The following is a 12,822-nucleotide window of genomic DNA, read 5'->3' on the forward strand; positions in this document are numbered from 1 at the left end:
TCAAAATGTACTTGTCAGGCTCGGGCCGAATTCTGTCGGACTCAGGCCTTGTTGGGCCGAGCTTTTAAGGATCCAGGTGGGTGTCTCACCTGACTGTGTGTGTGTGTGTGTGTGTGTGTGTGTGTGTGTGTGTGTGTGTGTCTCTCTCTCACCTGACTCTGCCATTTCATCCAGCGGACCTTCTCCTCCACCAGCAGCTGCAGCAGCCTCTGGGAGCCAAAGGTCTGGGAGCCGCGCTCCCGGCTCGACAGGATCCGGACCGAGTTCCTCTGACGGGACGCCATGATGCTACCGGGGTCCTCGGCTGATTGGCTGCTCACTCCCACCGCTGCCAGTCCTTCGCCATGCAGAGTCTAGGCTGAGAGAGAGAGAGAGATGAATAAACATGTTGCCTAATAAACAAAAACGGATAGGAAAGACAAGTTAAAACACACACAAAGGCAGGCAGACACACAGACCGACACAGACAGACACATACACAGAAAGAGACACAGACAGTCACACACAGACAGAGAGACACACAGACAAACACACAGACAGACACACACACACACACACACACACACACACACAACAACACAGTGTCCCCGTCCCGTGATGAACTCCGATCATTCCAGCTTCTTTACGTTTATATTTTATTAAATATTCTACAGGTATGAGTAATGAACGTTGAAAACACTCCACACAGACACACACGAAACATGTAGCCTAATAATGTGTGTGTGTCTGTTTCTCTGTGTGTGTGTGTGTGTGTGTGTGTGTGTGTGTGTGTGAGTGAGTGACGAGACACACACAACAAGACTTCAAAGAGATGCAAAAACCCACAAAGTGACATAAAATGATTAGGGAAATTGCATTTTTTTTTTAAAGTGAAAATCCTATTCTATTCTTAAGAAAGGACACCTAAAAGCTGCTGCGTGCTTCTTGCGTTCAGAGCGGCTGGCGATGTGATGCAAACGCGGCCTGGGCGGCGTCCCAAATAAACATCAGACTGACTGACTGACGTGTGATGTCATTCTTCTTAGAAAACAACCAGTTTGTAGGAATGTCTCATGATATATTGTCTCTAGAAGTGTATTAAAAGGAGGTTTTGGGAGATTAAAGTGCCTGTTGACAAGTTTTTGACAGCTTTTGACAGTGTTATTTCACTTCGCTTTTAAAAAAAAGAAGAATTTTGTCACTTACTTCAAGCCATTATCAAACGCTTTTGTTGCTTTTATAGAGTTCGAATTGCATAATTTGTCCACAGAACGTGATTGACAGTTCTATTTATGTTTATTTATATTTTAAATTAGTTGAACCCGCCTGCTGTTCCTCTGGGTCATCTTGTCTAAGTTTCTGTATCAGAAGTTTGAGTTTCTTTCAAGCAAACTGCCCAAATATAACACGGATGGTTCCATACAATGCTCTTCGCAGGTAAAATTAAAGATCAGTTCATCACAGACAGACAGACAGACAGACACCTCCTCCCACCGTGCACACAGTGTTGGGATCTATCTCGTGAACACCTTTACAAAAATCGCAGATTAAAAAGTGTTATACAAATATTTTATATTCTGAACACAATGTTGTCAGGGTCTTAATGCTGGAGTCCCGATCCACTCTTACCAAACAAGGCAGTGCACCCGCTTTAGAAAGTTAACTAGTCGCAAGTTTGCGGTAAAATGCAGTTGGGTTGTCGAGGTCAAAACACCATATGTAGCAGCTGTGACTCAAATAAAGGTATTATAAATAATGTTATGTCATTGTGTTACACTTACACTGAATGTTTGCTGCTTAAGTCCAGATGAGTATTGAAAAGTCTGAAACAGAGCTCAATTGTCCCACCAGTGCAATTAGTTATATTATTAATTTGTTTACAATATTTTCAGTGATTGTGGTGGTCAGGGAGAGAGAGAGAGAGATAGATTATATAGGCATTAAAGAAAGAGTAGGAGAGGAGGACAGCATCCAACAGCGTGTCCTCCTCAGTTTCTGATACTTGATTCTACTGTACTTTGGTACTTCAGTGCTTTTTATCTGACAGCTTCAGTTACTTTACAGATTCTGATTGGCTGCTTTTCCTTTCAATGGGGGGTCATTTTAAACCCCAGTAATGTTAATATCCAACTGAATACAGTCTGAGACACACACACACACACATTAAAGACACACACAAAGAAACAAAACACACACACTCTCAAAGACAGACACACAAATGCATTAAGAAAGACACATTGACACACACACATTAACAAAGACACACAAAGAAACAAACACACACACTCGAAGACAGACACAAACGCATTAAGAAAGACACACTTACACACACAAATAGACACACACACATTAACAAATACACACACAGATATATACAAACCAACACACACACACAGAGACAAACACAAACAAACAGACACACAATTAAAAACACACACACATTAACAAAGACACACAGACACACACACATTAACAAAGACACAAACAAACACACAGACCCACACACACCAACACATTAACAAAGGCACAGACAGACATGCCCAAACACACACACTCATTTTAAGCCCCAGTAATGTTAATATCCAGCTGAATACAGTCTGACTGATGAGTGAGGAGACACTAAACGTTAAGAAGCCACTTTAGCTTCTCAGTTTGAACATAGCAAACAAACAGTCAGCAGTTTATTGAGGATATATTTTATGTAGCTCCGTAGTTAGCACTGTGGCTAACCTGACATCAACCTAAACGTTAGTTCTAACAGCACCGCTGAAAGAGGTGTTTTAGCTGTTAGCTCTAAGGCGGCTAACGTAAAGAGCTACAGTAGCCCGGATGTAGCTACCAAAAACCAAGCGACGATCTGGACAATTAAGTTATTTGTTTGTTTTTTTATATGATTGGCGTTGACTTACAATCGTATATACATTCGTAACGTTTGATTTAAACGGTATAAAAGAAGCAATATAACCGAATCCTGTGGCCTACCTTCCTTTATCGATCCGCTCCCCATCATAGGCGTTGCTAACAGGCTAACTAGCAGCTATGCTAGCTGGTTAGCTAGCTCGGCCAAAAACGGAAAATGTGGCCGCGGCCGACAAAAAACAGTCTGACATCGGTGTTGTGCGGTTATTCTAATGAATGTTATCCACTGGAATCAATGGACATCATTCTTATCATCTGAGGGGAGGCGAAGACGAAATGGTTTCTAAGGCATTGGTACGATGATTCACTAGCTGCCCAGACGCCAAACTGCCGCTACTGCGTAACTAGCTAGCTGCTAACTAGCCACACACAGGCTTATCAACAGAGCGCCGATTAAAATGTATCGAACGGACGCAACGTAAACAAAATCAGTCTTTTTATGTATAATCAAGTTACCAAATACAAAACATACATTTGTACCGCTTTAAAAAATATTTGACTTATTTTAAAATACTAATACATTTAAATCCACTGAGTGGGAAACACCGTAATTTGAGTCATTGCCTGGATGATTTGCACCAGCAGGAGCTACTCTGACATCGATTAGAAATCCTTGAAATCAAAGATTATCAATCTGGGTAATTGTTTTTTATTTGTAAAATTAAGAAATAAAACAGGTTTAATTGTTTTTTCCAATCATTTAGAAATCATTTGTTTATTTGTTTATTTGTTTATTTAAAAGGATCCCCATTAGCCGCCGCCGAGACGACAGCTAGTCTTCCTGGGGTCCAAACAATACATACAAAACGTATATGTGAGTAATTACAATCACAATTACTCACAAAAATATCATATATTAATACACATAAAAAATAACAATACAAAAAGTACTGATTAGAATAATAGTAAAATAATACAAAACAACATAGCACGTTATACAACCACTCTCAGCCAATCCAGACAATATTATGATGTTGAAAACAAATATAGTCTTAGTCTTTTTTTAAAACCAGTTTTTCCCTTGATATCCCGAACCCCAACTGGAAGATTGTTCCAAAACACAATTGACCTATAAAACACGGTCCTCTTCATAGAGTCAGATTTAGGTAGGGGTAAAGAAATCTGTCGACTATTCGCCCCTCTTGTGTAATGTGAGTGCATATCTGAATAGTAAATTATATTGTCATAAAGAAATTTTGGAATCCGAGTGTTAATAATTCTATGAAAATATCCTAACATATTAGCAGATAGTCTGTGCTTGACCACCAGCCAAGCAAGACGTTCATGCATTTCTGCAACACTAGTTCTCAAAGAACAACCAAGGACCAGTCTAGCAGCCTTATTTTGAGCCACTTGTAATTTTTTTAAATGACTGCATGATGCAGCAGACCATACAACAGAACAATAATCCAAATCATTGACTGATGTATTCAATATCCATGAACTAAATAAATACATTTTAACTTTAATAAAACAAAATTAAGGGAATTGTTTTTAGGGAACACATATACACTCTTCGCTCGTCGGCGAGCGCCTGGTCGCCGGGTTTGCCACGGAGCCCGGCCGTGCACAGCCCGAACAAGCTACGTGGCTCCCATCTCTCCAGCCCATGGGCCCACCACCTGTGGGAGGAACCGCTGGGGTCGGGTGCGCTGCCACATGGCTGGCAGTGAAGGTCAGGGGCCTCGACGGACCAGACCCGGGCAGCAGACGCTGGCTCTGGGGACGTGGAACGTCACCTCTCTGTGGGGGAAGGAGCCGGAACTGGTGCGGGAGGTGGAGCGCTACCGGTTAGATCTGGTGGGGCTTACCTCTACGCACAGTCTCGGTTCTGGAACCGTACTCCTGGATAGGGGTTGGACTCTTTTCTTCTCCGGAGTTGCCCAGGGTGTGAGGCGCCGGGCGGGTGTGGGGATACTAACAAACCCCCGGCTGGCGCCCGCTATGTTGGAGTTTACCCCGTGGACGAGAGGGTCGCCTCCCTCGCCTGCGGGTTGTTGGGGGGGAAAACTGACTGTTGTTTGTGCATATGCACCAAACAGGAGTTCGGAGTATTCGGCCTTCTTGGAGACCTTGACTGGAGTCCTGCATGGGGCTCCAGTGGGGGCCCCATTGTTCTGCTGGGGGGACTTCAACGCACACGTGGGCAATGATGGAGACACCTGGAGGCGTGATTGGGAGGAACGGCCTCCCTGATCTAAACCAGAGTGGTTGTTTGTTGTTGGACTTCTGTGCTAGTCATGGATTGTCTATAACGAACACCATGTTCGAACATAGGGATGCTCATAAGTGTACCTGGTACCAGAGCACCCTAGGCCGAAGGTCAATGATCGATTTCATAATCGTTTCATCTGATCTGAGGCCGTGTGTTTTGGACACTCGGGTGAAGAGAGGGGCAGAGCTGTCAACCGATCACCATCTGGTGGTGAGTTGGGTCAGGGGGTGGGGGAAGACTCTGAACAGACCTGGTAAGCCCAAACGTGTAGTGCGGGTAAATTGGAAACGTCTGGAGGAGGCCCCTGTCCGACAGACTTTCAACTCACACCTCCGGCGGAGCTTTTCGTGCATCCCTGTGGAGGCTGGGGGCATTGAACCCGAGTGGACAATGTTCAAAGTTTCCATTGCTGAAGCTGCGGCGAGGAGCTGTGGTCTTAGGGTCTTAGGTGCCTCAAGGGGCGGTAACCCACGAACACCGTGGTGGACACCGGTGGTCAGGGAAGCCGTCCGACTGAAGAAGGAGTCTTTCCAGGATATGTTATCCCGGAGGACTCCGGAGTTGCAGGGTACCGAAGGGCCCGAAGGGCTGCAGCCTCTGCCGTGAAAGAGGCAATGCAGCGGGGGTGGGAGAAGTTTGGAGAAGACATGGAGAAGGACTTTCGGTCGGCACCAAAGTGCTTCTGGAAAACTGTTCGCCACCTCAGGAGGGGAAGGGGAACCATCCAAGCTGTGTACAGTAAGGATGGGACACTGTTGACGCTAACTGAGGAGGTAATAGGGCGGTGGAAGGAGCACTTTGAGGAACTCCTGAATCCGACTAATCGCCCTCTATGTTAGAGGCAGAGCTGGAGGATAACGGGGATTGTCGTCGATTTCCCAGGCGGAAGTCACTGATGTAGTCAAACAACTTCACAGTGGCAAAGCCCCGGGGATTGATGAGATCCGTCCAGAAATGCTCAAGGCTCTGGGTGTGGAGGGGCTGTCCTGGTTGACACGCCTCTTCAACATTGCGTGGAAGTCTGGGACGGTGCCAAAGGAGTGGCAGACTGGGGTGGTGGTTCCCCTTTTTAAAAAGGGGGACCAGAGGGTGTGTGCCAATTACAGGGGTATCACACTTCTCAGCCTCCCTGGTAAAGTCTACTCCAAGGTGCTGGAAAAGAGGGTTCGGCCGATAGTCGAACCTCGGATTGAGGAGGAACAATGCGGATTCCGTCCTGGTCGTGGAACAACGGACCAGCTCTTCACTCTCGCAAGGATCCTGGAGGGAGCCTGGGAGTATGCCCAACCGGTCTACATGTGTTTTGTGGATTTGGAGAAGGCGTATGACTGGGTCCCCCGGGAGATACTGTGGGAGGTGCTGCGGGAGTATGGGGTGAGGGGGTCTCTACTCAGGGCCAGGGCTGCGCTTTGTCACCAATCCTGTTTGTAATATTTATGGACAGGATATCGAGGCGTAGTCGAGGTGGGGAGGGGTTGCAGTTCGGTGGGCTGGGGATCTCATCGCTGCTCTTTGCAGATGATGTGGTCCTGATGGCATCATCGGCCTGCGACCTTCAGCACTCACTGGATCGGTTCTCAACCGAGTGTGAAGCGGTTGGGATGAGGATCAGCACCTCTAAATCGGAGGCCATGGTTCTCAGCAGGAAACCGATGGAATGCCTTCTCCAGGTAGGGAATGAGTCCTTACCCCAAGTGAAGGAGTTCAAGTACCTTGGGGTTTTGTTCGCGCGTGAGGGGACAATGGAGCGGGAGATTGGTCGGAGAATCGGCGCAGCGGGTGCGGTATTACATTCAATCTATCGCACCGTTGTGACGAAAAGAGAGCTGAGCCAGAAGGCAAAGCTCTCGATCTACCGGTCAGTTTTCGTTCCTACCCTCACCTATGGTCATGAAGGCTGGGTCATGACCGAAAGAACGAGATCCAGGGTACAAGCGGCCGAAATGGGTTTCCTCAGGAGGGTGGCTGGCTGCTCCCTTAGAGATAGGGTGAGAAGCTCAGTCATCCGTGAGGAGCTCGGAGTAGAGCCGCTGCTCCTTTGCGTCGAAAGGAGCCAGTTGAGGTGGTTCGGGCATCTGGTAAGGATGCCCCCTTGGCGCCTCCCTAGGGAGGTGTTCCAGGCACGTCCAGCTGGGAGGAGGCCTCGGGGAAGACCCAGGACTAGGTGGAGGGAGGTCCAGCTGGGAGGAGGCCTCGGGGAAGACCCAGGACTAGGTGGAGGGATTATATCTCCAACCTGGCCTGGGAACGCCTCGGGATCCCCCAGTCGGAGCTGGTTAATGTTGCTCGGGAAAGGGAAGTTTGGGGTCCCCTGCTGGAGCTGCTCCCCCCGCGACCCGACACCGGATAAGCGGACGAAGATGGATGGATGGACACATATACACACATGCATACACATATACACACATACATACACATATACACCCATGCATACATTTATACACACATGCATACACATATACACACATGTATACATCTATACACACATGCATAAATATATACACACATGTACACACATGCATATACATATACACACATGCATACACATATACACACATACAGTACATACACATATACACATGTGCATACACATATACATACATGCATACACATATACACACATGCATACACATATACACACATATACACAGATACACACATGCATACATATATACACACATGCATATACATGTACACACATGCATACACATACAGACACATGTTTACACACACAGACACACACACACACACAGACCAGACAGACACACACACACACACACACACACACACACACACACGGCACACACAAACACACACACCCTCTCTCTCTTATCTCGGGATGTTTCCTCTCTTCTCTGAATAGTGTGCGTATGAATTGTAAAGGACATTGATTACTGGATAGAGAGCTGATGTTGCAACGTTTCCCCTGATGCTGAGATAAAGAAGTCATGTGTGATACCAGATAAAGAGCAGCAGCTGATGAGTGTTGGTGTAGAGCGTATATGAGCTGAGTGGTGTCAGTGTTTGTCGACCTCGGAGCAGAATGGCTGCAGTCACAGAGCTCTCCTTCCTGCTGTTTGCTCTCATCAACTACATCCACGCACAAGAACCGATCTTCATCCGACTGGAAAGGACCAATTACACCTTCAACCTCCCCGAGAACACCACCTCCTGCCTGATCTCCAGATGTGTTGGTGAGGAGAAGCTTGTCCTGTGGAACACCTCTGACCTCTGGTCCAACACCTCTGACCTCTGGTCCAACAGCTCCTCAGTACCCGAAGACCTGAAACAACGACTTGTCAGCTTGGTGAATACTTCTTCTTACACCATCCTCCACCTAACCCATTCAGACTCCGGCCGGTACCGAGAGGAGTGTTGGACTGAGGGCAACGTGACGCATGACAAGAACTTCACTATTAATGTTTGTACTACTTCAATAGATGGGAAATATAGAGGTTATGCAGTGAGACTTGGAGAAACAGGGGACCTGCCATGTTGGGGAGCAGCTGGTAATCTGGATATCCAGTGGCTCAAACTGGACTCTAGATATGAGCAAGAAACATGGAGCAGAGTTTTTGGGGACAATATGACATCAGTGATGGACAATGTTAGAGGAAGATACCAAGTGGTGACAAACACATCAACTCTTCAGGTTTTCAACATTAGAACAACAGACTTTACTGACTACAACTGTCTAGTGAAGAACCAACAGAAGTGTGTTAGCAGTTCCACTATAGGGTTGGTACCGTTTGAGATAATCTACGGCTCAGTGGGAGAGAGCAATGTGTTGCCGTGCAATGTCACTGACTCCACTGATGAACAGCCCCCACGTTGGTCTAATCGGATCTTTGGCCCAGAACTATACAACCAGACTGTTCCTTCAGTAGACCAAAACTACTCGCTGGTGTTTTCATCTCTAATGTTAAATCACTCAGGTGTGTACTCCTGTAAAGGCTCTAGGAGAGAGCAACAGTATTATCTGGTGGTGTGCCCCCAATTTGGCCCCCTCGCTGTAGAGCTCTTCTCAGAGGGAGAAGAAGTCACTCTCAGATGCAGAGATTGGAGAAAGGATAAGTGGCATGGTTGGTTTATCAAGTCGCACCGAACAGAGGGAAGAATCTTTAGTGTAACGTCTGATCAGAGCATGAGCAGAGTGAGCTGGGACTATGGTAATGGTACCCTGGTTATCTCTAATATCTCAGTGGGAGATGCAGGGGAGTACTGGTGTGTAGTTTCTAACCCAAGTGATTTTCAGTGTGTGTCAACAGAGAGAAGTGTGTTAGTGTACATGGAGCCCTTTGGGATTTACTCCACCTTCTTCAAAGTGCGATGCTCAGTGCTCAGTGTCCTGCTGCTGATGCTCTGTGCTGCTGTAGTCGCTGTGAACCTGAGGACACGGAGAGGAGCTCAGCTTTCACCTCACACACACACTTAATATGTATATATGATCATTTCATCATTGGCTTTAATACAGCCTGGTATACACTGGCTTTAATACAGTCTGGTATACACTGGCTTTAATACAGCCTGGTATACACTGGCTTTAATACAGCCTGGTATACACTGGCTTTAATACAGCCTGGTATACACTGGCTTTAATACAGTCTGGTATACACTGGCTTTAATACAGCCTGGTATACACTGGCTTTAATACAGCCTGGTATACACTGGCTTTAATACAGCCTGGTATACACTGGCTTTAAAACAAGGGATGGGACACATTCATGCAGAGAAAACATTTAAACTAGAACACAAAAGACAGAGAGAGAGATTACAGAAACAACAAACACAAATGATGGGAAATAAGACATAAATACCCAATGATTATTATTATAATAATATAAAATAAGTTTTGAATGTTAGAAGGTAACCTTTGATCCTGACAGGGTGCAGATGTTCCCTTATCGTCTGTATTAGTATGTTGTGTATATCCAGTATATATAGATGATATTATATTGTATATATATTGAGTTACTTGATCTTTTCTAGATGTTATTGTGGATGTGCGTGATTATAGGGATCACTGCTTCGGGCTGCAGGGGAGGGGGGGAGGGGGGGGGTCTGCTCTGTTAGGGGACATTGGTTTAATAGTTTAACATGTTGGGAATTCACTTTTTAACATTACTGTCACCTACTATCATTTTACCTGTATGTGTGTGTGTGTGTGTGTGTGTGTCTGCATGTGTGTGTGTCTGTGTTTGTGTGTGTGTGTGTCTGTGTATGTGTGTGTGTGTTCCAGATGTGTTATTTTAAATCTAAAGATTATGTGATGTTGTTTATTATATATGAAGGAACATGAATTGTCTTTAATGCATTTATAATATTTGTATCTTGCAGTGCTGTCAGTGTTATAAACTTGTTATTACATCTTGGTCTTTATATATAATCTATTGTCTGTTTAATAAACATTATTAATGAACTATAAAACTTGTTCTGATTGTGATTTCTGATTAACTATTATAACCAACATATCTCTGGGTCTGTAAAATGTTTCTTATGTTAACTTTCAGTAAGTAAAGTTGATTTCTAGAGCACATTTAAACACACATTAATCTGACCAAAGTGCTGAATAAAAGAACCCGAAAAAGAAGATCCCAAGGCCAACAACAAGAGGCAGAATGATAGACATGATGAGAACAGATTGAGAGATTAGAGAGTAATAATGTGTCTTTATCCCAGATATAAAAACAGAAATGGAGGGAGTGGTCCGTGTAACGCTTATCAGTTACATTTTCTAAGCACAAACGGACATTTGGAAAAACAGAAAAATGGGTTCAAATATCTAATTTTTCAAACCACAATGTTTACTACGCGTGATGCACGACGTAGCCATCTTTGAAAGTGACCTCGGGGTCCTCTGAGTTCAGACGACTTGACGAGTCGTATATATACGACCTCGGAGGGGAGGGGGGGGCGCTCTTTTTGCAACTTCCGGTTCGTAACTCCGGAAAACAACTCGTAAATCGACTTTGGTGAACAAAAAGAATGCACCATGAGTCTCACTTCATGTCCCGCCCCCAACACTATCTGGTTGGTAGATGTTAGACGTGTATCAGCCAATCAGCTCTCACCACTGAGTCTCACTTCATGTCCCACCCACAACACTATCTGGTTGGTAGATGTTAGACGTGTATCAGCCAATCAAAACTCACCACTGAGTCTCACTTCATGTCCCACCCACAACACTATCTGGTTGGTAGATGTTAGACGTGTATCAGCCAATCAGCTCTCACCACTGAGTCTCACTTCATGTCCCACCCACAACACTATCTGGTTGGTAGATGTTAGACGTGTATCAGCCAATCAAAACTCACAGCTGAGTCTCACTTCATAACAGATGTAAAAAACTTATATGCAACCCCACCGTATACGACTGACTTACTGTGCACTTCTACTTCAGAGGAGAACATTGTACTACACACACACAGATACACACACAAACAGACACACACACAGATACACACACAGACACACACACACACACACAGACACACACACACACAGATACACACACACACACACACTCATACAGATATTCACCCAAAAAATGCAAAACAATATAAACCAAGAACTTAAAGTGATGGTTCGGAGTAATGTCCCCCTAGGGTCCTTTGCACCATGACCTCGAGCCAAACACCCCCCCCAGAAGCTTTTTTCACCTGGGTCGAACATTGGGAGAGTTAGCGTAGAGTAGCGTTAGCCGCTGAATAGCTTAGCGCAGGGGCTAATGGATCCACGTTTGTATCTGGTAAATGACCCCACTAATAATGCCCGAAATGATCCCAAACGTCTACACTGGTACAAATAGGTTATGTACTCATAAAACGATGGATTGGAAAGTTTGTAGGTACACCAGAAGTTTATATAAATAACACTTGCCTGCTGGCTTCTGCTCTCTGCTGCTGCCGGCAGTAAGACGAGTGCTTAGGGACCGTCTACAAATTACTACACCGAAAAGAGATACAACAAAAATATTTTTTAATTTAACTTTTTTTTTTAAGTAAGTGCTGTAGTATAACTAGCAGGATACAAGTAATAACTGAGGTAAGTTTGGAGACATTACCTTATTTAATCATTAAATTAATAAATATTTCTGTTGTATCTCTTTTCGGTGTAGTAATTTGTAGACGGTCCCTAAGCACTCGTCTTACTGCAGGTAGCAGCAGCAACAGAGAGCAGAAGAGAGCAGGCAAGTGTTCATAAACTTCTGGTGTACTTAAAAACGTTTCCAATCCATCGTTTGTACTAGTGTAGAAGTTTGGTATCATTTCGGGCATTATTAGTGGGGTCATTTACGAGATACAAACGTGGGTCCATTAGCCCCTGCGCTAAGCTATTCAGCTGATAACGCTACTCTACCCTACTCTATGCTACTCTACGCTAACTCTCCCAATGTTCGACCCAGGTGAAAAAAGCTTCTGGGGGGGGTGTTTGGTTCGAGGTCATGGTGCAAAGGACCCTAGGGTGAAATTACTCCGAACCATCACTTTATATAATATATATATATATATATATATATATATATATATATATATATATATATATATATATATATATATACATATATACATATATATGTTATAAGGCCTATAAAAGACTTTACTCAACAGTCTCAACAGTTAGCTTTAGACCAGCTCATGTCAAACTCAACTTCTCTAATAAATGTTAGAGCCACACTGGAGAACAGGAATCACATATAGACAGAAATG

The 12,822-nt window shown here is 44.7% G+C and overlaps 1 protein-coding gene across 1 annotated transcript in view; it reads right to left on the minus strand.

Annotated features, from left to right (window-relative positions):
• The window catches only part of LOC114560402 (activating molecule in BECN1-regulated autophagy protein 1), a 43,452-nt gene extending 40,193 nt beyond the window's left edge, over positions 1-3,259 (minus strand). Inside the window, exons 1-2 of the mRNA XM_028585750.1 lie at positions 2,962-3,259; positions 153-358 (exon numbers count right to left, since the gene is read on the minus strand). Coding sequence (XP_028441551.1) covers positions 153-284 — 132 coding nt within the window. The 5' untranslated portion in view covers positions 285-358; positions 2,962-3,259. The remainder of the gene's footprint in view (positions 1-152; positions 359-2,961) is intronic.
• Between the last annotated feature and the right edge of the window lie 9,563 nt (positions 3,260-12,822).

The sequence above is a fragment of the Perca flavescens genome, chromosome 8 (assembly GCF_004354835.1).
Source record: "Perca flavescens isolate YP-PL-M2 chromosome 8, PFLA_1.0, whole genome shotgun sequence".
Taxonomy (NCBI): Eukaryota; Metazoa; Chordata; class Actinopteri; order Perciformes; family Percidae; genus Perca; species Perca flavescens.